Raw genomic sequence first — 27,116 nt, 5'->3', positions numbered from 1 at the left:
GTCGAGGGTTTATTTCTGGGATTTCGCACAACCCAGGATTCAGATCATGAATACATGATGGGCTTGGAATTACAATATTATGAATGAAATGTGCTCTATTTAAAAGCAGCCGGCCCCCTTCCTCTTTCGACGGGTTGTGTGTGAGACTTTAAATCATCAAATTGTAAATTATAAATTTGAAACTGTTATTGATCCTTTTATCCCGAGTTCTAAAGTGTATGTTTATTTTCTTAATCTTCTTATATATATTGTTTGTTTACTTGCACTGCTGTAACTGGAGCCTCGTCATCTCGATACTGTACTGTATATAGAGGAGATGACAATAAATAGAAAACAGATTGGTGCCTATGCAATGCAGCATGGGTGCGAGCAAAAAAAAGAAAAAAAGACCACGATGCCGCCCCCTCCACGATGCCGCCCCATGCAACTGCCCGTGTCACCTGTATCAAAAACCACTACTGATGTTAGCAAAGGATCCTTTAAAGCCAAATCAACACCTCAAACTTCGTGTTGTGCTCTTAAACCATTCCTGTTTTTGCTTTGTGGCTCGGTACATTATCCTGTTGAAAGGAACCACAGCCAATAGTGAATACCGTTTCCATGAAAGGTTGTAGATGGTCTGCAACAATGCTTAAGTACATGTCAAAGTGACATCTACGTGGATAGCAGCACTCGAGGCTTTAGAGCAGAATATTGCCCAAAGCATCACACTGCCTTCGCTGGCTTGCATCCTTTGTCGTGTTCCCTGGAAGTGATGCACATGCACCTGGCCATCCACATGATGTCAAAGAAAATGCGATTCAGCAGTCTTCCATTGGTCCATGCTTTCGGCACAGGAGTCAACATGGGCACCCTGACTGGCCTTTGGCTATGCAGCCCCCTTAGGTGACAAACTGTGATGGACTGTGTATTCTGTGACCTTTCTATCAGAACTTTTCACATTTTTTGGGGGAAGATTTGAGCTACAGTAGCTCATCTGTCAGATCAGCCCACACAGGACAGCCTTCGATTCCTGTGCATCAGTCTGCCTTGACTACCTACGACTCTGCCACTGTTTGCCATTGTTTCTCCTTCGGACCGCCACAAACCAGATAAACTCCACTAGATCTGAAGTTGTGTAGCTTCTTTTCTCTTCACTTGCCCCCTAATGTTTCCCACCCATAACAGGTCCCACGATGAAGAGAAAATAAATCAGTGTTATTCACATCACCTGTCGCAGTCATAATCCTGTGCCTGATCGCTGAGGTGAGGTCTCTGCACGCTTACACTGCTTCTCAGCTGACAGTAACCACGCTGTTGCTTTCACCTCTGTCAGCATGATGGAAACAGAAGAGGTAAAACTGAGCCACTCGTAGACAATGATTTGGCTTCATCTGCCAAACACTCACATCACTAACCACAACGCCGCTCCACCACCCCAGCTACAAAGTTCAGAAAGCACACAGTGAAACAGTAATCACAAACACAACCCAACCAGAACAAACCAAAGACACAGCGAGTGGTCTCTGAAATGGCCACTCTTATCAAATCCACTGGGGGATGACCTTTGAAATGTCAAAGAGAGAAATCAAAAACCTGACCTAAAACTGTTAAACAGAACACTGCACAAAAGTATGAAGGATTACAGTCAGTCAGTGGTGTGTGTGTGTATATTTATGTGAGCGGTGCACAAGCAAGTTTATGGACTTTTAAGCACTGCGTGTAGAAATCTGGCCGGAGTTCGAAGCCTCGGGATGAACGCATCAATCCCATCGTGCACAGCTGTGTGATATTTGTGAAGATGGGTAAGAGGAGCTGCGAGGCAAAGAGACACCACGAGGTATTTTTAGTGGCAGGTTAGAAGAGTAAAGGCTAAGATAAATCATGCTGTCAAATCCACGCCTTCGCTGAGCTGAGATACAGTGGCTATGAAGAAGGAGCGATGGTGCTTTAAAATGTATCAATGCTCTGCAGGTGGAACGCGAGCAGGGTGAGCGGCACATTCACCGAGTTGGGAATGGCTCACCACGGGGTATTCTGGGAAAGAAAACTCGCAGCTCTGCTCTCTTCGCTCGCACCTTTAGACCTGCCACTATGCCCATCTCACTCATTCTTTCCTCTCACTTCACTATAGCTTTTCTTCTCACTGTCATGGTCCTGGGTCTTTTGACCCAGTGTTTTAAGTTTGAGTTTATTTTGTTCATTAGGTTATCTAAGTTCATTTGGTTATTAGACTCCTTGTGTTTTCTTCCCCTGTATTTAAGCTTCCCCTCACCCTTCGTGTTTCATGCTGCGTGTCTTATGTTATCAAGTTTGTATTATCATGCCTAAGTGTTTCTAGTTCTTATTATTTCCCCTCCGTTTCCAACCATGTTAAATCTCCCCTGCTCTTCATGCGTTTCATGTCTGTGTCTTACGTTGTCAAGTTCTGGTTGTCGTGTCTAAGTCTGCATGTTTCCTGTTTTACTTTGAAAAGGGGTCTTGTGTTCTGTGCTCATGCGGTTAGTTTTACTCTTGCCTGTGCATCATTATGTTTATCCTAGTCAGCTGTTTCCTCATGTGTCTCCACTTCCCCTAATCACCTCCTGTGTATTTAAGTCCTCTGTTTTCAGTGTGTGATGTCAGGTCGTCTGTTGTCCACGCCATGTTTCCGATGCCATGCTTCCAATTTCCTTGTCTAGGTTTTTCTTATTGTTTGTTTAGATCCCCCAGTTTAGGTTTGTGTTAATTTTGCTTCAGTTTGCCTTGCCCTTTGTTTGTACCTTTTCTACCAGCCATATTAAACGGCTCGCCTTTGTTAACATTTCAAGTTCTGTTCCCTGTTCCTTGGAGTCTGCGTTTTGGGTCCTTTTCTCAATTCATACAGTCTGCCCTCGCCAGACTGTGACACTTACTTTCTCCTTTTGCTTTCCTGATACATGTGTGATAAATTGTGCTCTTAGAGCGTGGTGATGTGTTCGTAAATTACTGCTCCACCATCAACGCTGATGCAGCCTTAACGCATTTGCATCCCTATCTGCCTTTCACATGATCATTAGGGCATTTCAGCGTGCTGATCTGAAAGAGTCACGACAAGAAAAAATATGCTTGATTAGTCCTCGGCAACAAAGTGTGAGTTTGTGTTCACGTGTACACATATGCTGCACCGTAGTAAGTGTGTGTGTGTGTGTGTGTGTGTGTGTGTGTGTGTGTGTGTGAGGGAGAGAAAGACAGAACCTTTGTCATTGTCATCCGAGCCCAGAGTTACTGTGGCAGGAAAGTCGTGTCCTTGTCCATTCTGCCATTTTCACTCTCAGTGCTATATTGAGACGTGTCATTACTCATTGCTGACAATGTGTTGGAGACCTGGTGAGAAATGGATAATATCAAGGCCACCATCAGCCACTGGTGACAGGCAAGAGCTACACTTTTCAGTGTGGAATAATCTCTTGCATACTGTATGCAGGAAAGCCAGACAATTAGTCTGTTCGCCTAATACGCAGATCAGCTAACTTATGTTGGTGTCGGCGGTACGCGTGCATATGCAGAAAATAATAAATCGGCATGCCGGCCCAATTACGCGTCCCTTAAAACACAATGTGTATGACTAATAAACCATAAACACTTTTCCCCTTGCTTATTCAAAATACAGCAATGCACTAACGACTAATGCCTATTTCAGTATTTAATTAGCAGAATTAATTAATGGTGCGAAAGAGAGATGAGTGTGTGTACAAGCTCATCTCCAGATACTTGTATGGAGTGTGCACTATTAAAAATCCACATGTAACTTCATAAATACATTCCAAACTTGGTTCCTTTTACAGAGAAATTAAAGCTAAAGGCAGAAATGTGTGAAACCTAGAGCTGGGCGATAGAACGATATGTATTGCGAAATAACTTTTTCTTGATAGAAAAATTAAACTATTGCGATAGACCTCATCTCTCTTATAAAAAAAAAAGAACAGCCAATACAAATTAAGCAGCACAGAGCCGAACCAATCACAGCCGCAGCGTCACGTCACGTGACTTGTTGCGTACAGCTCAAGTGCCAAGCCGCACATGTGTATTTGTTTGGGAAGCAGCCAGCCGAAGTGTGGCCGGGTAATGGAGGAAATGAGTGTACCGACTACAGAAAAATTAAACTGAGAGCTTGGGTGACCGGGTTACCGAAGAGAACACAGATGATGGTTCCAACGCCGGAGAGATTGTCGAAAGGAAAGGCCAGAGAGGTTCCGTAGTGTGGAGGTATTTCGGCTATTTGAAGTCTGACAAAAACAGAGTAACGCGCACTGTAAATTGTGCCGAAAGCACAAAGTCTGGCAATACAACAAACCTTTTTTATCACCTGAAGCGGTGCCACCCACTAGAGCACGCTCACTCTGACTGAAAGCGCTAATTCGTCGTCGAAAACAACCAGGGGAATCCCTGCGAAGCAGCAACAGTCAATTGAGTCGGCTTTCTCCAGCGTCTTACCATGTGACAAAAACGCTAAGAGACATAGCAACATAACGAATGCCATAGCTTACTGTCTTGCTAAAGACATGCTACCAATAAACACGGTCGACAATGAAGGATTCAAGCAGCTAATTAAGGTAATGGATCCTCGTTACCAACTCCCTGGACATAAACATTTCTCTCAGACAGCGCTTCCAAAGCAATATTAAATAAGTTAGTCAATTTTGTCTCTTCTTCTGTAAAATAAACTAAGATTTATTTTTAAAATTAATATTTTGTTTCTAAGTGGAATTGACAATTTAGTCTGTTTCGTTTGTTCTATTTTGAAACTTAAACGCTTTAGCGGCTGCCTTTTGTGTAGTTTGTAATATTTGCCTTTATTTTGCCTAAACTGAAGCCTCATTTTAAGTACATCTGCCCTGTTGAACTTATTATGGGAAATAAATATTTAAATCAAAACAACCTGCTGATTATTTCACATTTTACTTGTGAGCAACGGCACATTTAAATCTTACAAATATAGTTATTTGGCTCATATCGTGATAGATATCGCCTGAAATGAAAAAAGCATATCGTGATATGAAAAAATCTTATATCGCCCAGCTCTAGTGAATCCTATTCAAGATTCGGGCATTTGTGATCCAAATATGAGACCCAATGCAATACTTCCCTCAGTAAAAGCATCAAAGTCCCTGCCACAGCTTAACTTTGGCAGTTTACATGTGTGAAGAATCCTGCTGCTTCCACCGCTGCAAGAATAATAATAACAATAATAATGGATTGGATTTATATAGCGCTTTTCAAGGCACCCAAAGCGCTTTACAATGCCACTATTCATTCACTCTCACATTCACACACTGGTGGAGGCAGCTACAGTTGTAGCCACAGCTGCCCTGGGGCAGACTGACAGAAGCAAGGCTGCCATATCGCGCCATCGGCCCCTCTGGCCAACACCAGTAGGCAAGTAGGGTAAAGTGTCTTGCCCAGGGACACAACGACCAGGACAGAGAGCCCAGGGATCGAACCGGCGACCTTCCGGTTACAGATGTGATTCCCAACCCCCTGAGCCACGGTCGCCCAAGAAGAAAAGTGTCCCGACGTGGAGGCAGTTATTTTCATTTTAAATCTAGAAGGGTCAACGACGCTGCCGGCGCTACGACTCTGTATATATTTAGATACATCTTAGAAGAATCCCTGTTTGCACCCTGTATCCTGGATGAAGGTGTACATAGCTACAGATCTCTACTTCTTCTTTTTTGTTTTTTAATCTGGACACATCATCACTGCTGCAGTTTGGCAACAATGTCGCTTAAGGACAACAAAAAGCAACAAAGACGATATTTAGTACAAAAAGCAGTTATTACTCTGATTTACCAAACATAGCTTTTAAGGTTTTATGAATTTTTCCTTCATTATTTTGTTCTTTGCCTACCTCATCTGTGCGTGTGTGGCTTTTATTTAAATGATGACTCATCTACTGCAAACCACAGCTACATTAGAGTGCAAACAAAGTACTGTTAACCTGAACCTGCATTGCTTTGCTTAGGCTAACTACACTAATGCACACAGGGGCAAAATACGGCCCAGGGGCTAGGAGCATCACATGAACCACTCCATTCTGGACCCCAACGGCCTGAAGGATAAACAAAGCAAAGCCCCAAATCAATAACGCAGCATTATGCTAAAGAATCTCGAGGTTAATGCCTGCAGTGAGTCTGTAAAAGTATGTAATTTGATGTGCAGCATTTCATCGGTGAGCTGTGCAAATCAGACAATTAGAAAGTTGTATTTTGAACATATACACCACTTTATTAGGCACACGTGTTACTAGTACTGGATTGGACGCCATACTGCCTTCAGCTTCAACATGCTGCTGGAAACATTTGTGATTTTGCTCCATACTGAAAGGCCAGACAATGGCTCATATTATTGCAGGTTCCAGTCCTTGCTGATTCATCGACAGCACAACTATGATGAATGAATCTCCTGCTCAGCCACATCACAAAGCTGCTCTATTGGACTGAGATAACTGGTAACTGTGGATGCCATTTGAATGCAGTGAACTGATTGTAATGTTCAATAAACCAGTTTGAGAAGATCTGAGCTTTCATGCAGAAAGCAGCAGTCACATAACAGGTACAGTGTGGTCTTCAATGCACGGTTAACAACCATACAGAGAGAGGCAATGATGCTTCGTACTAAGCAGCTCAAAGCGTGCAAAGAAACCATGATTAAGTTCAGGTAATGAACTCTTTTTAAGGACTAATTAGTTTTGTTATCTGATATCTTGTATATACTATTTTATAACCAACAGCTTTTTATGGGTTTTGGGATTTTTGTGGTTAAAAAATAAAAATCATGTTGAATGTTTAGTAACTCAGTTCTGCATATTCGCCCTTCAGTCAGTCCTACATATAAAACAGTTTCAATGTGCAGAAACCAAAATGTTAATCAAAGTGGTGAGATCAGGTAAGAGATGCATGCAAATCAAAACTGGGGAGGATTTTCTGGACACTGCAGAATATAACATGAAAAAAGAGGATCGAAAAAGAAGACAGATGCCTAATCAGTCATGTGATGATGTTTATGTGATGATGTTTGTAATATCTGATATCTGTGGGATGTCTAGTTTTGGTGCATCAACATTCAATATCTCAAAGATAAACTTAATATTATATTAAAATAGAGATATTCAGCAGATTAAATATTAGGATATCAGATGTATATTTAATTGATGGGAAAATGGATCAATCAGAGATCTGATGCACATTCTTCAGGATGTTGTCCATTTCCGTGGCAACTAGAAAAGTATTACTACCTCAGATATGACCATATTTACCGTATTTTAGTGATTTTGCTTCTGGTGATATTCGCCGCAGCCTTAGCACCACCCCAGCCTGAAGTGTTGACACCAGGCACGATGAATCCGTGAATGTTGGAACAGAAGCCAAGACTCATCTGGTCAGGAAACATTTTCTAGTGCTCTGTTCTGAATTTTTAATGAGTCTGTGCAAATTGTAGCCCTAATCTTCCAGTTCTGACAGGATTAGCACCTGGTGTCGTTTCCTGCGGCTGAGTGTTCATAGATTCACTTTGACTAGCTCACTTTAGCTTCCCTTGATGGCCCGAGCATGTCAGATCAAGTTACTAATCAGCATGCTTGGACTTTATAAACTCGTCTCAATGTAGAAAAATGTCTAATTTTCTATATTTTTCTTTATACAGCAAGAAAAAATAATAGCTGCTGATTACAGTTTTATACTAGTGTCCTTTCTTTAAACTTTTTGCTAAAAAAATGTCTTTGTTAATCTTTTCTGAGCTGAAGAAGTCGTCAGTGTGGTGATCCATGTTTTGCTGGACTTTATCAAAGGCAGACGTTTCTCTCATCGCAGCCAATCAGGAGAGAAAAACACCGTTGACTTTTTTCTAAGAGACCTATGGACATTTTCTTGATCCAATTTTAGCTACTATGCTTCAGCTGTCACCTAACTTTAGAATTTATTCCAAATTTTGTACAATCACCTGCTTATATCCCTGACCTTTATAACTGCTGTATCTCTAATTGGAGACGGGCCATCCAAAGACAGCTCCAGGCACAAGATTGTTTTAAATATACACCTAATTAGTCTTACTCCTGTGAGAGACATTACAAATTAATTCAAACAAAACATTCTCAGGTGTTTTCAAAACCTTTGATAGCTTGAGACGAAAGCAATGCAACATATCTGTGTTATTTTCTTTCATTTCCAGTCTTTCTTGCTTTCCTTTAATGAATAATGAATTACTACCGTCGTGATGGAAGAGGAGCTGGACTAAATTGGAAGATAAACCTCACGGGTGGCCTTGAAAATGATTCAATGGTTTGTTTATCTGAAAAATGATCACCAGTTGAAAAATTGTGTGCTTCATAGTTAGCTTGCTTAATTATGATAATCAAAACACCATTAGGCAGCAGGTTTTCAAAAATGTGAACACGAGAGACCGTCTTGCTGTTTTTGTAAATGAATGCTACGTTAGGTTTTCCTCTTCAGCATTCACTCCTACGTATGCAAGCTAACAAAACAAAAAATCTGTAAGTTAGCAGACATATTAAAGCACTTCAGCGGAGATGGAGGGTGAAGAGGAACTAATGCAAAAAGAGACAGAAAACAGACAAAGGCAGTAAACAGAATTAACAAATGACAGCTACTGAACGAGCTGGAGAGAGCGTGAGTGGGACGGAAACAGAGAGAGAAGATTATTCGTGTTGTATAATGTGAGCCGTTGTGCTGCGGTTGCAGGATGTCACATCACAGTCGTTCCCAGAAAGCCTAACTGAACACTGGAAGCTTGCTTAGAGAAAATCTATTTGCCATTGCCTGATGAGGATTTTGCACAGGATGCAGTATTACATTTCATTCAGTGCACGAAAAATGGATGAAACATAACAAAGGCAAAATAAATAGGCTTTTGGACTCGGATTATTTTGCCTGTTATCAGTTGTTACATTTGAATGGTGCCTGTTTATGCCCCCTGAAGGCAAGAAAATGGTCCACATAACTGTTGTTCTGCATAACTGTTGTTCTGCTCAGCATTATGAAAACACCCAGGAATAATACACATAAAAAATAGTCCATATCTCGGAACGTGCATTTGTTAAATTGAAATGCATTCTTCCATTAATTCACATATTGATCTGCTGCAAAAAAGAGCGGAATAAATTAGTCATTGAATTCAGAAGTTTCGCTCATAATAGGAATCATTCATCAGTTATTTCTTCCCCTCTGGGTCTGCGCTACACCGAGCCAGCGGCCGCACTGAGGAATTAAAAAACGATTCTCTACACCTTCGCTCCTAGCACTTATCAATTATCACCAGCCAATATTTTCTGCCACTACGGCATTTGTTATGCCAATAAATTCACCTAAGAATGCTTCCGCTCTGCTTTAGACAGGAAACAAAATACAGAATCCAACTTCAACAGGAGCATAACAAAGAGATTTCAGAACGGAAATGGACAAAAAGACACCTTCTTTGGTGCAGTAATTGAAAACCGGGAAAGAGGCATCAAGGCAGCTCGACTACCACGAGGACGATTTAAGAACGGCTCGGCATCCAAGTGCACAATGTCGTCAACAGTCGTTTCACAATTCAAACCGCCGGCTCATTGAAACAAGCTTTTAAATATGCCATGACTTAGTTACAGATTCTTTAGAAGCTGCTGCCACTCAGAACATGTGTTTGATGGGCCACTTGAGACAGGGTGGAAGCACCGGGTGGGGAGTGTGGGGGGACTACAGGATATGGACAGAGAAAGGAACAATAGATTTTCTGATGATACCAGTCCCAGAGCTTGAGGAGCTTCAGCAGATGAATTGATACTGAAATAATGAGAGCTTTTAACCACTCTATCTCACCAGAGACGCCTTCCTCTGCCACGTTTTTTAATCTTTGTTCCTCTCTACCCACTGCTGATTCCATGAACTTTGTAACTATGCCTGCAATTAATAGTTAACTTTTATTTCTGTGTTTATTTTAAGTAAAGTAAAGTATCTATTTCCAGGAAAAGATAAAGGACTTAACTGAAGACACCAAACTTCCTTATTACTATTTAATAGAATTTTACAGCTGTTATGGCCCTGTCCATAATCTGTTTTGGTGGCTGTTGTTGTCTGTGCCTTTAAGTCTTTGCAGGTCCCGGAGTGGATGAGCTGACGGCTGCTGATTGGTCCCCTGGCCATGTGATCTTCTTCAAATCCCTCACCAGCAGTTGTCCCGGGGCAGCCACTGACAGCAGCAGCAGACCTGACCCTGGCCTCCAAAACCTGAGACTTTTGTGCTTGTGATTTTTGCGGCTTTTCTGAGTTTTGTATATAGTGTGTATATTAGCTTTCATTGTAAATAGCACATTGTAAATAGCACTGCAACAGAAGGGGTGAGCTGCCGTATTGTTTTTCCTTGCACTGTTTTCTCCTGTTTATTTCAGTTAGGGAGTTAGGTGTAGCGCTTGTCTTTTGTTTGATTTCACATAGGGTTTTAGATAGCACCTCCTACTGACTTAGCTTGTTTTGTTTGTTATTTTGGCCTTTGTTCACCCTGGAGGTTCATTTTTGCAGTGTAGATAATAAAACACGATTCACCAAGGAATTGGTTTCCCTCTGTGTATGGTTTTGGGGACCAGGGCGGGGCAGTCTTTTCAAACGTATGTTGCGTTCCTGTACCCCTAGACTGGGGCGTAACACAGCAAACATGAAAGAAAAGTGAACAAAAGCATAAAACTGTTATAATGCACTATATCATTTGTTTAAATTCCTCTTAAAAATGTGTTGTTTGGTGAAATTACACTTTTGCAGTCTTTACAAAGATCTTTTCGACTTGAGACCACCGTGACCCCAGGCTCTAAAAATTACACTTTCTTTACCCTCAGAGTTTGTATTTAGCTAAAGACGTCCTGTGAGACAAACGCTAATGCTAGCATGCTAAATGCTAGCATTAGCTAGCATTTAGCCTGAGGCTATATGCCTCAGGATGACAGCGCTAACAGGTGTGACATCTGTCACAGTTTACTGTGAGATTTTGTCACAGTCGAGTCCTAAACAAACATATCTGCTGTTCAGATTTGATCTTCATCCTGATCAAACATGTAAAGTTTTAGAAATCTAGGTTGAACAGTTGCGAAACTAGTGTGTTAGCAGTATCCGGTACTATTGATGTCTAAAAACACATTTTGCCACCTACACCTGCCTACAGTGGTGATAGGAGGCCACACATCATGGGCATGAATATCATACATTTTGCCTTATAATGTTTTTGTTGTGTGTTTCCTTTTTCATGGGGGAAAGATTGTACATCATGCATCTTTAATTACTTTAAAATATAAGAATTGTGTGCACAAGTTTGAAATCATTTTAGATTTGCTCTGAAAATCTGAGAACTATGCTTAAAGCAGGGTATATGCCAAGAAAGAAATATAAATGAACTCTACTAATTCTGCCAAGAAGAGGAAACAAATATTCAGCCAGAAGCTTGTTGATGGCTACCAAAGCGTCTGATCGAGGTTCAGTTTGCTATGGGACATTTAACCAAGTATTAGTGGGAGTGTAAGTACACTTTTGACTCTATGTGGATTAGAGGAAATCCAAATTAATTTTAAACTTGTGCATCAAGTTCTTGTATTTTTAAAGTCACTAAAATATACGCTGTACAATCAATCCACCCTGCAAAAAGTACAGTTCAAAGAAATAATGGAAAGCCCCAAATTACCATGACATCCCTGTGATGACTGCATGGTGTAGATGCAAACGGTGAAATGCTGTTCCTGCGAGTTTCATTGGAGTGCCTCTCGTGTGGACATTTTTCAGCCTTTCACGGACGTTTACTGACGACTCCTGAAGGCTTGAATCTTAGAGTGAGGGATATGTTGGCTCTGGTAAAATTTGTACCAGCTGGAGCTTCCTTGCAGTCGTTTTACAGCCATCTTTGACAGGGTACACTGGGAATCTATGTGGAAAGCGGATGGCTCCCCACCGAAGAACATTCTGCAAAGCCACGACAACATGCAAAATGCCATGTCCACATGTGAGACCCAGACTGTCAGTCGAGGCTGTCTTGTCTCCTAATGTCTTTCATATAACAGAAAACTAGATGATTAGCTCAGTCATTGCATCACTGCAGTCCCCTTCTGACTCTGCTTATAGGAGGTCTAAATGCAGAATAGCTTCACTTACAGAGCCTTATCAATCAAGTAGACATAGCCTCAGAATATCTTGGCTTATAGATCAGCCCATGTCATTACTCTTGCTGGAGAGGCTCTTGAAGTGGGTGATGTGTTCACTTGCTTTGGGTCTCGGGTACAAAGATTGCCGCTTCTGATTAAGTTGCCCTTGTATCATAAAGGCAGGTTAAGCTCTTTTAAACCTTCATCAGTGTATGTGGTCTAAACATCTCCCTGTGACCACATATGCAAGTCTGCAGCTCAGTCGCTTAATAAAGTGTATTTCTGTACAGTTCTGAATGTTGAATCCTGATGAAAAAAGACACGACAAGCTCAAAGTAATGTCACTCTGCTTGACCAGCTTGCAAACACTCGTGATCATCAGTACTGTGCAAGAAACTGTGTTAACTCCTATTCAGCCAAACAGCTGCGATGGTGTTGGTGTGTGAGATGAATAAAGCCTGAGGACTTTGCAAATTGTTATTTGATCCCATTCCAGCCAAACTGAAGTGTCTATACAACGCACCTTAGAAGCAGCGAAAAGATCGAGATTTTAGCCGACCTGCAATCCATCTCGCAACTCTACAAGCATGCAGACGTTCCTTATGACCTGTGCCATCATGCACAGTCGCAGATAAACTACACCACGACCAATAACGTGTAAACTGGCATGTGGCTGCAGCATATTGAGATGCTACATCAAGGATGTTATCACAATCATGGATAATAGAGTAATGAATAATAGTTATAGTTTTAAAAAAATCCACATTATTTGATGTATTTGGACGAAGAACGCAACTATTGTTGTCTGAAACAATAATTTAAAAGAGATCCAGAAACTGAAGAGCACATTCACTCACACAGAACCACACAGCCATACTGTATTAGTCACCAGGAACGTCACTTTCCACAAATAACTTGCCAAGGATTAATTAACTTACTCCCACAATGCCTTGCCAAAGTAACACCTGTGGACTACCTAACCAAATAAACGACGGCAGCGGACACAAACAAATGAGAGCCACATCATTCCAAACGGGATGGGGATATTCATTAAGCCAGTGCTGGAGAAATGGTAACAGCAGGATTCTGAGCACTGCAGGAGAAAGACAGATGATCTCTGGAAAGGCTGCGAAACACCAACTATACCTGCAGTCTGTGGAAAGTTTCCCTAATCAACTTTGCATATTTGGACAAAGGTGGGGGGAGAATTGGGGTCTATGCAGAAATATGAATGAGGGACAATAGTGTGTATTCAGGTGCAGAGAGTTTTGTAAGGCAGTCAATTTGCTCTCAGCAAAAACAAATTTCTCTAGATTACACAAACAAAGGGACACATTTGCAGAGAAACCAAGCTCGGCGTAGGGGTGCAGGCTTACAGGCCAAATTCCAATAACGGAAACTGGCCAGTGGAATTCTTTGCACTGAAAGTTGGTGCAAAACCGCAGCTGTTTGCTTTGCCTTGCAGAGTGTTTTCATTCCACTCTATTTTGATGTGACCTTGTGCACAAATAATGATTGAAGAACATGAACAGAGATGTATGCACGCATGCATATTCATGAAAGCTTAAACAAACTGACTCAGAACGCGTGTGGAGCATGTGTAAAAACTAAAAATATCGGTTCTAGTCCTTTTCAGAGCGGATTTGTTACATATTTTTTATATTCTGGTTGCACAGGGCAGCACAGTGGTTAGCTTGCTTCACGGCAGGAAGGTCCAGTGTTCAATTCCACCCTCAGGCCGGGGTCTTTCTGTGTGGAGTTTGCATGTTCTTGCCTCCCACAGTCCAAAGACATGCAGTTAGTGGGGTTAGGTTAATTGGAAACTCTAAATTGCTCACAGGTGTGAATGGTTGTCTGTGTCTATGTGTCAGAACTGCAACCGACTGACGACCTGTCCAGGGTGTACTCTGCCTCTCACCCTAAGACAGCTGGGATAGACTCCACTTTGTACTTACTAAAAGTAGCATGCATTCGCTTTAAACAGAATAAGGATGTGGGTGTTTTCCTCAACGACGATGCGTGATGTCTTTGGTGTGGTTGCAATTATGCTAATCGTTGATAATTAAGGTTGCATGAGGAGGCCTCACATTTACAAGTGATTCAAATTCATGATGAATGAAGATGAATTTTTAATGTTTTTTACTTTTGCAATTAAGGTCACTAATGTGTGAATGCCTGGGTTTAGATCCCTGTCATGTCTCTGAATAACAGTGTGACACCTCAAAGTGGAACATCAGCAGCTCGAGCTGACTTTGACCTCAGCACAAAGAATTTCAAAATAAAAACAAGACAGTCTCAGTCTTGTTTTGTCATTTTTGTTTTTCCTAAAATGTGTTCATAGTGACAAACTGAGGTTTTGCATTGTAACACAATGAACGTCTGCTGCTTTCCCAGGTTGATTCTGTTATGGTCATTAACTGTCTCATTAATAAAAGTATTGCACGAGCATAATTTATTGCAAGAGCCAGAAGCTACTTATCTTAACTCACAGCAAAAACCTTGCAAAACGTAAAAGAGCTTGCATAGATTTGCCCAAGGTTAACAAAATCCACCCACTAGTAATTCCAAAGGGTCACCGGTCAACCATTTGTTTATTCCATAGAGCCCGACATGATTATATTACACAAGCTCATCCAACACCACAATGCAGTTCCTGCTAATAATCGAGTTTCCACACAAAATATAGTCAGACTGAGTCGACATCCAGTAACTGCTTTGTTTGTCACACCGCAAACTATTTACCTTCATATTTGTATTTACATGGCATTTGGAGGCTGCTAACATGTCAGTCATTTCAGTATTCAGCACTTGGGACAAAGCATAAAGGCTCATGACAAGTGCACGGCACTGACAACAATACTAGCAGAGGTTTTATGTTACCCAGGGCTGGATTATCTGGACCAAGGGAAAAATATTGACATTAATAAGAAACAGAAGAATTTACTGCACAACAGTTTTTCAAACACTGGTTTGACGCGTCTGAGTGCGTCGTGAAATCAGCCAGACCATTGGAAGCTTTTCATAGAAATGTCACATCATCAACACCCACTTAAACATACAAGTTGTTGAGATATCGCTGTTGTGTACTTAACAACTCAACTGCTAAAGAACCAGATATACTTATGATGTGATAATTACGAGCTTTACTGGTGCTGAAAGATAATTGTTTATTTCTGTTCCCAGTGTCTATGTGGAAAATAAGCCAACCAGCTCCTGGCTACTATAAATACATGGAAGTGAATCAGTCACCTTTAATGGTTGACAAGAAAGAGAATAGACATGTTCAGGCTCAAATTAAACTTTTCGTTGCTAATGCACAACCAAGTCCTGCAGTGGTACTTCTGAGTAAAAAAAACTCATAAAATATGTATGTGGGGTGATCAGGTTGTTAGTGTTTAACTGTTGCAAATCGGCAACGCCTGCCTGGAGAGGGTTAAGGAACAGCTTGTTAATCTCCTTATTTTCCCAGGAGCTTTGATATTTGATCACAGTGCCTGCTTTCAGGCACCCACTAGTACCAAACGGTACCAAACGGAGAGAGCATATAACCCCAATTTTAGCCTCTTTACACTGGCTCCCTGTCCCCTACAGGATCCAATTTAAACTCTTACTTTTTGTTTTTAAGTCACTCAACGCCCGAGCCCCCCCCTACTTGTCAGAGCTCCTCTCCGCCTATGCTCCAGGAAAACCCACGAGATCTAGTTCAAAACTATTGTTGTCCATTCCACGGACTAACCTCAAATCTCGTGGTGATAGATCCTTCTCTGTGGCAGGTCCCAGACTTTGGAATAGTCTCCCCTTTAATATTAGATCTGCTCAAACTCTTGAGCAATTTAAATCTTTACTAAAGACACACTTTTACGCTCTGGCTTTTAACACATTATGACCCAAGCATTTTGGATTTATCTGAATTAGTTAGTATTGTTTCAATTCTTCTATTTTATTGTTTCTATTGTTATTATTGTATTACACTGTAGTTTTTAATTTTATTGTTATTGTTAAGCACTTTGTGCAGCATCGGCTGTTGGAAATGTGCTATATAAATAAATCTGACCTTGACCTTGACCTTTCGCTACTTTTCAGTAACATTTTCCAAGTTTAATCAAAAATAACCCTTTCAGATATGACAGCTGATATAGAACATACAAACACACCAGTTCTACTCACCCCGAGTGTCTCTGCTGACCGACCACGTGTTCCTATGATGTCCACCTGCGCTAGGTCATCTGCACGTGCGCTGAGGCCGCGGATGAAGAGGACCGGCTCGCTGTGCGGAAGATCTCGCAGAGGAACCAGATTCAGATCCCCGTCCACGTGGAAGCCGGGATCCGACACACCAAACGTCACGTCCTCATTCCCCGCACAGTCATCAAACTCAACTGGAAGGAGCACACAGAGAGCCGTATGTATTTTTGCATCAATCCAAACAAATTGCAAACATCATAAATAAGAAGAAAAATCCCCATGAAACTCCGAGTCACTGAGGTATTCCCTCACTGTGCAGAGCTCAAGGAGCCGTCAAACAATGCACAAAAAACAATTGCATTTCTCAGATATAAACATATGCCCTGAAGATAAACAGTTACCCCGAAGAAAGAGTGGGATGTTCTGCAAGGCTCTGTCAGCTAGGCTACAATAAACTCACTGATCTCTTTTCATACGAGCCAGCTGCAATATTTATGACTCAGCGCGTGCTACGCGTTGCCGGCTTATTAATGTTTCTGACTTGCTTTCGTGGTACGCTTTGTTTTATTAAAGAGAATACGGTGGCACGTAGTTGCAGGGCTGAGAAACAAAAGACACGAGACAGAAGAGAAGTGTCACCTCTGCGTGCACATGTGGGCTTGCCTTCTCTGACTGAGGGAGTTACTGCCGAGGACTCGACCGAGCTTTATCCCCTCTGATCATGTTCATCCTCGCTTTATCTCTCTCACACACTCCCCTAGGTGTTGCAACATGATCCCCATGTACTCCCCCACCATCACCCCTGACAATCCTCACCTCCCTCATCCTTCACCTTCTCTTTACCTCAGCCTCCTGTAATGAATCCCACTGTTAGGGAGGATAAGTGAGGGAAGAGGGGCAGGAAGTCTGCATGTGTGGATGCTGTTGTTTGTTAGGAAAGCATTTGGCACATGACTGAACAGAGGTTAGTTTACGATGGAAGCAAACATGGTAGCTTATTTAAGTCTCATCATCTCCTTTAAAATAAATTCTGTTTGATATCAGGACTGGAGTTGAACTGGAATCATGTGATTCCGAATATTCTGTACGGTTAGCATTATTAATCAAGTCACGTGGTTCTGGACTCACACGTTGTCTGCAAAAGCCAGTTAATTCATAATTAAAACAAAGATAAATGTACATGAAGAAGACTTAAAAAGACTTCTCTGGGATGCCGACAGGCAGCGTCCTACGTGATTCAATCCACTGCTTATCTTAACTCATATAAGGAACTCTGTAGTTATTCATGAAGGAAATCTTTCACAAAACACCCAAAAGCCTCACTGCTGTGCGTTCCCCTCACAATGGGGACTCAGAGGCCATCGCTCTGAGGAAGAAACGGCTTCAGATGAGACCGTATTCATCGTGTTTCTCAAAGCAACTTTGAAGATAAAGCTCAGCTTTGGTGCAGAGGCTACAAGCTTTCTCTGTAAAGTTAAACCTAATATTCAACTTTCTCTGTCTGTATGTTAAATGCTGTCTAAACCAGTTTATGTGCAACAACAGTGATTAAATATGTCAGACTGCCAGTCTCTTGTTTATTCCATAGAGACCATGAATAAGTCAACGAAGCAAACTTTTGTTTTACAGCGCTACTTTTCTTTGCGCTGCGTGTTGACCCCGTCTGTTCCTCTGTGCTGCCTCGAAGGTTTCTGGTTGGTGGAACTGATCAATTCAACTGGGAGCACCTGGCCAGTCTCTCTGAAGCATTTAATTGAATGCTTTTTCAAGCTGGAATCTATGCAGACCCTTTGACATAACCTATGCGTGTTGCCGGCATACCTGTGCGGGCTGCGACTGTCGCAGAGAGGTGCGTGTTAGGTTTCGGTGCAGGCAAAGCTACTGTGCAGTGTGGTATAATTCGTCTGCCAGCCTCTGTTCTCGCTCTTCATCCACCCAGCACCAGACTGTTCGTTCGATTGGCTTCAGCCACATTGATTTACAATTCAAACCATTTAACAGCTTCTGCCTATCATTGAAACCATCATCTAACTGCTGGATGGATGAGTGTTTCAGTGGTATCATTCACTACCTCACTTCACAAAATTCATTAGCATTAATTAACATTAATTGTGGTTTTTTGTTCTTTGTTGGTTGATAAATTGGTAAATTTGGGTCAAAACTGTGTCTTTCCAAATATGTGTCATCAGTCTTTACCCATTACAATGTATTAAATGAAACACAGTCTCCTACAACCTCTAACTAGGTCGAGTATTTCTTTTTTTTAATTGAATAAGCAGTGAGGGTATTTAAACTGTAATTTACTGGATACAGCATATATTATTTTAAAAGACAGGGATTCACCAGAAAAGAAGCATTCATGACTGCTGCTAATTTCAGATTCTTACTGACATTCACTGCTTTATTTTCTAGCACCGTGCTGGAGAGGAATTGTGTTGTAAGTGCAAACCCACCATTCTCTGCAACAGCAAATTAAAGTCTTGCAGGAAGCAATGGAACCAGACGGCACAGCAGCACTGAGCTGTTACATTAAGTGCAATGGACAACAATTTTTCAGCAGGAAAGAAAAAGAAAAATCAGCGTGCAGTCTCTCAGGCCACAACAGTAAAGGCCAGCTCACAGACTTCTTCAAAACAAATGAATCTGGTTGGTGCTTTTTTGGTTTGGTACCCACAGAACTGGTCCAAGAGTCCTACGGTCACAGATCCAACCACGCGATACAGATACTGCTAAAGCAAGCAGGACTGGACTCTTTATTTAAATTATTATTTTTCATTATTTTAACAGAACTCATCTGTTTTCAGGCTTTTTTTGATGCATTGATATAACCATATAGCTAAAATGATGGTTCTGTAATAAGAGTGTAAGAACTTTACAGTACTACTAAAATATTCCCTCTACGCGATAGTTAATGGCCTAAGATCATCACACTGCCCCTCTGATTCTCTTCCCCCGAGTCTGCTCAAAAACACTTTTAATATTGTTGGCCCTTTTATTCTGAAATTGATTAATACGTCCCTTACTACAGGCTGCGTCCCACTATGCTTCAAACAAGCTGTAGTTCAGCCTCTTCTTAAAAAACAAAACCTGGACCCAACTGTTCTGTCTAATTACAGGCCCATCTCAAAGCTTCCTTTTCTATCTAAAGTTTTGGAGAAAGTGGTCTATCTACAGTTGCAGGCACACCTCGATTCTAATATGATCTCAGAAAAATTTCAATCTGGTTTTAAATCATTACATAGCACTGAGACAGCACTTTTAAGGATTTTTAACGATATTCTCTTAACTATGGATTCTGGCAGCCCTGCTGCCCTTTTACTGTTGGACTTGTCAGCAGCTTTTGACACGGTTGACCACGACATCCTGTTATCACGGCTAGAATCGCATGCTGGCCTAAAAGGATCTGCCCTTCAGTGGTTTCGCTCCTACTTGACAGAAAGGTTCTTTTATGTCAATATGGGCCCCCACAATTCCAAATTAGCTCCTCTTAAATACGGCGTTCCTCAAGGCTCTATTTTGGGTCCCGCCCTCTTCGCACTCTATTTGCTGCCATTGGGCTCCATCTTCTCGCGGTACAGCATTTCATTTCATTGCTTTGCGGATGATCTACAGATTTATCTACCTTTAAAATCAGGATCAGATCAACCGCAGCTCTTATTACGCTGCCTTGACGACGTTAAACAGTGGTTATCATTAAATTTTTTACAGCTAAACGAAAACAAAACTGAGGTTGTCATTTTTGGCAATTTCAATCATATCGACAGCACGTTGGGTACCCTCTCCTCGTATTGTAAAACACATGTAAAAAACCTCGGAGTTTACATTGATGGTTCTTTTAAATTGAATAAGCAGGTGAGTGCAGTAGTTCAGTCCTGTTTTTTTCAGCTAAGACAGCTAGCCAGGATAAAGCCATACCTTCCGGCTGACGTCTTCGAGCGTATCATCCACCTTTTTCTTACTTGCAGATTGGACTACTGCAATTCATTGTATTATGGCCTAGATCATGCCACCATCCATCGCCTTCAGATGGTTCAAAATGCTGCTGCTCGCCTGCTAACTGGTACCAAACGGAGAGAGCATATAACCCCAATTTTAGCCTCATTACACTGGCTCCCTGTCCCCTACAGGATCCAATTTAAACTCTTACTTTTTGTTTTTAAGTCACTCAACGCCCGAGCCCCCCCCTACTTGTCTGAGCTCCTCTCTGCCTATGCTCCAGGAAAACCCACGAGATCTAGTTCAAAACTATTGTTGTCCATTCCACGGACTAACCTCAAATCTCGTGGTGATAGATCCTTCTCTGTGGCAGGTCCCAGACTTTGGAATAGTCTCCCCTTTAATATTAGATCTGCTCAAACTCTTGAGCAATTTAAATCTTTACTAAAGACACACTTTTACGCTCTGGCTTTTAACACATTATGACCCAAGCATTTTGGATTTATCTGAATTAGTTAGTATTGTTTCAATTCTTCTATTTTATTGTTTCTATTGTTATTATTGTATTACACTGTAGTTTTTAATTTTATTGTTATTGTTAAGCACTTTGTGCAGCATCGGCTGTTGGAAATGTGCTATATAAATAAATCTGACCTTGACCTTGACCTACGTCTTCATTTTATACAAGGTTACGTTGCATTGTTGTCATATGATAAACACTCGACTAAATGCAGGCACTTAAGTTTCTTGGAAACAGCATCTACCCCTTAATTTTAGAAATGATGTGTTGACTGCGACACACGAGTCTCACTGCATTTAGTCTAAGTGATCGTTCTAATGCATACAGATTAGCCCGCAGTAGGGGAAAGGCTGCTGTTCAATTCAAGTACAATGGCAACCCACTGCTGTAATTAACACGTATTGTTCCACTGATGAAAGCGCTCAAACTTTTATTACCCGCCGCAACAGCAAGGCTCGTATTGTTTTCATCCCGTGTGTGTGTGTCTGTGTGTGTGTGTGTGTGTGTGTGCAGGTGTGTGTGTGTCATCCTCAGATGGTCTCTAATTGTTCATGTTTTCACCATATCATGAAATTCAATGTAATTCAAATAATTTGCTGGAAGACTACATTGTGTATTCATCTACCTACATTCTACTGTACGGCTATTTTCCATCACACCATGACCAAGTGGACAGAGACAAGTTCCTGTGTGACTTTAAAATCAATAGACTGAGTCTATCAAAGCTCTCAATTAGTACACTTAACCTTTGTGGCTGTGTAGTCTGGTTGCTTTTACCTTTTCTTGCAGACATTTTATAGTCTTTCATTTGGAAAGAATCGTTTTCTGCCCTCTGGACGAAGGAAAGAAGACGAGAGTAGCAGAGTGACGGATGAACGTAGAGAGAAGAAGGAGAGAAAAGGGAATGGGAAAAGAAAATGCCAGAAACGGCAAGGCTACAATGGACAACTACGGAGAGCTACAAAGTCAACAACTGACTCTCGAGGGAAACAAGGCTCTGTCTCAATATTCAACTCTCACTTCTAATCCAAAGCATGAAAGATGTGTTCATTTCCATTCCCATTACAAGCCTCAGATTTATTTCAATAACATGGGCGCGCTCGTTAGAGCCCGCAAATTGCAGCGCCAAACAGTGTCAGTGGCATTTCAAAGGCAGCCAGAGAGTGTTTGATGGTATTCTAATGTTGTCAGGTTTTGGGAGGATTTCAGAAGAGAGCATGGTGAGCTGGCAGCTTTGAAGTCAGGCAACAATGACAGAACGCAACTTACCCCTCTCAGCACCCACACCCCCACTTTCTTTCTGGCTCAGGGTTGAATAACTGTGCACAACATGGATTAGGGTCACCAAAATCCCTCACTGAGGATTCGAGAGGAAAAGCAGGGTGTCATGGGGGTTTGACTTTTTCCTCAAGTTTGACATTCAAGTTCCTTTCAGGCTAAACTCTCCTTTGGAGTAACAAATGTTCCAGAAACCCACTCATCACAGACCAGGGTTACTCTAGGCTTGATTGCCTGTCCGATTAGTGTTCACCAAAACGTCCACGTTCTCATTTATTGCAATAGGTGTAGGCTGCTGGGGGATTCCCATGATGCACTGGGTGTTTCTTCTACCCTCCCTATGTGTTAACAGACCTCTCTGCACTGAATCATACCTGTTATTAATCTCTGTCTCTCTTCCACAGCATGTCTTCATCCTTATCTCCCCCCAACCAATCACAGCAGATGGCCCCGCCCCTCCCTGAGCCTGGTTCTGCTGGAGGTTTCTTCCTGTTAAAAGGGAGTTTTTCCTTCCCACTGTCGCCAAAGTGCTGCTCATAGGGGGTCATATGATTGTTGGGTTTTCTCTATTATTGTAGGGTCTACCTTCCAATATAAAGCACCTTGAGGTGACTGTTGTTGTGATTTGTATAAATGAAATTGAACTGGGTTTATGATGTAAAAAAATGCACTTACCAAGGAAGTCAACTCTAGTATCTAGCTAAGTAAAGAAGAAACAAAAAACTATCAGTGCATTAATATTTTTGGTTTGCAACATGATGTGAAATCCATTAACATCAATTCAAACTGGTTCATTGTTGCAGGGGGAGGTGGAAAAAACTTGGTTTTAATTGTTTTCTATTTTCTTTTTATAGCAAACTGGAAGAAAAGCAGGATGAGATGTGCAGTACGGAGGCTAATGTTAGAACTTGTTGGCATTACATCAAACTATTTGTTGAACTTACTCTGGCTTTTTTAATTTCTTTTGCATTGTGCAAGGATTTAACATGTTTCCATTCTAATTTACTTCTGCCATTAAGCGAGATATTTTTCAATAACTAAGCAGACACCTCATATTCAATCATGCCAGTTAGCTTAGGATATTTTAAAAGGACCATCCACACTGATGTCTTCATTTTCATGTCTTTCAACGGTGCTAGGCAGAAACTCATGCTGGATTATTTTGGCATCCCGCATTATATTTTCATTGACTCAGCCACATAATTGAGATCTCCCCCCTCCCCTGTCAGGTACTAAAGTTTTCCTTTGAGGTGTTGTGAAGACAATTTTCTATCTTGTAACTAAATGTCAAGTCTGCATGATGGAAGAGATGGGAATCTGAGGGCTAATCTCAAAGGTGGCAGCACGGGTGTGTTTAAGCTGATAGCTGCCGTGTCTAACCAGAGCGACTATGCTCAGCCTCATAAAAGGCCTCTGGAGAACGCTATTCTCAAATAATCACCCCGCATTAGAGAGAGGGAGCTGCTTTTGAAAATGTATTTACGCCCTGAATTGCATTTTACCCCAGAGTTTCCTATCGCTGCGCATTGTGTAAGGCCCATCACTAGGACTCAATAGTAACAAGACGTTAGCTTTTCATCTAGCAAGATAACAGTTTGCAGGGATTTAGCTAGCTAGGGGGTCCTGACAGCAGCAGCTTTCACCTTGGCTTTAGCCGACGATTAAGACCCCCCACCTCAACCTTTACTGCCACTCCAACTATCCAGTCATGTCACATGCAGTTTCTAATCATCAAGTGTGAGAGAAATGTGTGTTTTTTGCAAACCAGAGAGTGTGTGTCCTTTTACTCAAACCACTGTATTCTATCAGACGACTGTATCACTCTCATTTGTCAGTGTAAGCATGGTCTGTGCATACTAGCTTTTATGCACAGTGTTCCAGGGCCCTTGATCATACTTTGATGTGTGGCCCTGTCCACTGTGCTGGTGACTAAAGCCAATTAAACTACAGCTACTTTCTGATCTCAAGCAGCATCAAAGAGTTCCCATGTGGACTGTTAAAGGTCAGTCAAGCATGCTAACTACCTGGTTAGATGTTTCTATCATCTCGACACATCTGTGCTACACTTAATGTTATGTTGCCTTGGATACCTTAGCAACATGTATTTTTGTATACGAGTGTTTTCAGACACAAAAGGACTTGATCAAAGCCAGAGAACAAAAACTGCAATAAGTACCGGCTCCTGTTGTGTTCTGGTTGTTTATTTAATCTAACTGGTGCAGGGCTTCATCTTATCCTTGTATACGTGTTTTATCAAAGTTATTCTGACCGGCCTTCACAGTCAAAAAGTCACTAGCCAATAAAAATCAAAAGGTGAGACTACATATCAGAGCGAAGTCAGATCTTTGATCTTGACATCTAGAGGAGGAGAGAGCTCGGGATTAAAGTGGCAGCGAGCATGAATTAGCAGAAGAAGTATTAGAAGAGGAAGAAAACACAATATCCACTTTGATATAGCGCAGCAGTCTAAACAAAGGTATAATTGATTAAAATAATCATAGTTTGTGTAACCCATATCAACTACTCCCTGTCACATGACCCACGTCAGCTGATTTGAGGTCCCTCTTCTGATTGGCTCCTCCCACGTCGCGGCAACTCTGAAAACCGGCTGTGGAGGGATACTTCCGGGTTCGACTCCTGCTGTGGCTGTGAGCTTATGGTATTCAGAACGGTGTTGGAAAACAAAGCGTTTTCTCCCCTCAGTTGGAGAACTTGAGGAGCGATCCCCCATATTTTGCAGAGCTCCTCCTACTGCTTCGAACTGAGGAGGGTAGACAGCTGGCCAAGGAGAATCTCATGAAGAAGCACCTAACTGCATCCAAGCCTCGTGCCGCTGTTCATTCGCAGAGCACATGTGCTTGTAGCCATTCAGACACCAAGGCTATTAATGAGCTGAAGCAACAGATGCAGAAACTGCAGAGTCAAATGGCTGCTCTTCTCTCACAGAAGTCTCAATTCTCCAAGCCAGCACCACCTCAACTCAGATCAGCACAACCAAGACCCTGCAGCAGTGCAACCAGTTCCCGGCCTAGAGCAGGCTACTGCTTTAAATGTGGAGAGGATGGGCACATGTCAGCAGGATGCGCCAACCCTCCGAACCCGACACTGGTTCTGAAAAAGAAGAAACAACTTGAAAAAAGACAGCAGGCTTGGGACGGCAATCACAAATCGTCAAACTAGAGGCAGTCTCTGTGGAGGGACAGACGGAGGCTGCAGTCGACCCATGTCCCAGTTACAAGCAGGATGGACATTCCATCACATTGCCTAAAGGACTCATTGGAACCAGAAGCACAGCACAGGTCACGATTGGAGGAACTGTATTCAACTGCCTGTTAGACACTGGGTCTCAGGTAACCACCATCTCTCACTCCTTCCACCATGATTATCTTTCTGACCATGAAATACAACCTCTGAAAAATCTCCTGGAGATAGAAGGAGCAAATGGCCAAGCTGTTCCATACCTTGGTTATGTGGAGCTGAACGTCACTTTCCCTCCCGACTTCTTGGGTTCCACCACAGCTGTTGACACACTTGCCCTGGTAGTTCCTGATGTCCAATCAGCTCAACAGCCGTCAATACTGATTGGTACGAACACTCTGGACTTGGCATATGAGAAAGCATTCTCAGACCAACAACCCTCCATTCCAGCGCCACATGGATACAGAGCGGTGCTGAAAATCCTTGAGCAACGATACAGACTGGCCAACAGTAACCATCACGGAATCATCAAGCTGCACACTGACGGACCACAGACCATCCCAGCTGGAAAAACTGTTGCCTTGGAGGGGTTAATTTGCGGACGCTGCCTCCAGGCCGAGAAGGCTGTGTTGGTGGAACATCCAACTTCGTCACCTCTGCCAGGTGGCTTAATGGTCCCGTCTTGTGTCATGGATTTCCCTTCTCACCAGCCATACCACTTACCTGTGGTAATCTGCAACCAGTCTGATCATGATGTAACCCTCCCAGCCAAAGCCATCATTGCGGAGATCAGTGCCATTCAGTCTATTCAGTGTCAGGAAAGGAGTCATGACAGTATGCCTCCTAACCCTGTGACCTCTGGGTTCAACTTCAACTTTGGTAACTCCCCCTTAACACCGGAATGGAAGAGTCGTATTACTGAGAAGTTAAACGCCCTCCATGATGTCTTTGCAAAACACGACCTTGACTTTGGGAAAACCAACAAAGTGAAACATCAGATCAAGCTCTCTGACCCTACTCCCTTCAAACAGCGCCCAAGACCAATCCATCCTCAAGATCTGGATGCGGTGCGCCAACACCTGAAGGAGCTGGTTGACTCTGGGGTCATCAGAGAGTCAGAGTCACCTTTTGCATCACCCATTGTCGTGGTGCGAAAGAAGAATGGGAGTGTGCGGCTCTGCATTGATTACCGGAAACTAAATCTGCAGACCATCAAAGATGCATATGCATTGCCAAAGTTGGAGGATACTTTTACAGCTCTCTCTGGATCAGAATGGTTTTCAGTCCTTGACCTTAAATCTGGTTATTATCAGATTGAAATGGAGGAGGAAGACAAGAGCAAAACAGCATTTGTATGTCCACTTGGATTCTATGAGTTCAACAGAATGCCCCAGGGAGTCACAAACGCACCCAGTACCTTCCAACGACTAATGGAAAAGTGCATGGGAGAAATGAACTTGAAAGAAGTCTTGGTCTTCATTGACGACTTGATTATTTTTGCACCAACGCTTGAAGAGCATGAGAGGAGACTACTGAAAGTCCTTCACCGTCTGAAGGAATTTGGACTCAAGCTCTCAGTTGAAAAGTGCATGTTTTTCCAGAAATCCGTTAAATACCTGGGGCATGTTGTGTCAAAGGATGGTGTGCAGACAGATCCAGATAAAATCGAGACACTTAAGTCCTGGCCGATTCCAAAGAATCTTAAAGAACTTCGCTCTTTCCTGGGTTTCGCAGGATATTACCGTAGGTTCATCCAAGGCTACTCTAACATCGTTAAACCTTTGCATGACCTTACTGCTGGATATCCTCCATCACAGCGGAAACTCAGAGCCACCTTCAAGCAAGAGCAATATTTGGATCCTAAGGAACCACTTGCCAGTCGCTGGA

General features: G+C 42.2%; 1 protein-coding gene across 1 annotated transcript in view; it reads right to left on the bottom strand.

The window, feature by feature from the left end:
• cdh13 (cadherin 13, H-cadherin (heart)) overlaps positions 1-27,116 on the bottom strand; it is a 436,452-nt gene that overhangs the window by 264,374 nt on the left and 144,962 nt on the right. The window contains exon 3 of the mRNA XM_085461175.1: positions 16,280-16,491. Within this exon, the coding sequence (XP_085317301.1) occupies positions 16,280-16,491 (212 nt within the window). The remainder of the gene's footprint in view (positions 1-16,279; positions 16,492-27,116) is intronic.

Source organism: Copadichromis virginalis, linkage group LG7 (genome assembly GCF_057382275.1).
Source record: "Copadichromis virginalis isolate Kocher_CV1m ecotype Utaka linkage group LG7, C_Virginalis_male_GT1.1, whole genome shotgun sequence".
Lineage (NCBI taxonomy): Eukaryota > Metazoa > Chordata > Actinopteri > Cichliformes > Cichlidae > Copadichromis > Copadichromis virginalis.
This window is presented reverse-complemented; position numbering and strand designations above follow the sequence as displayed.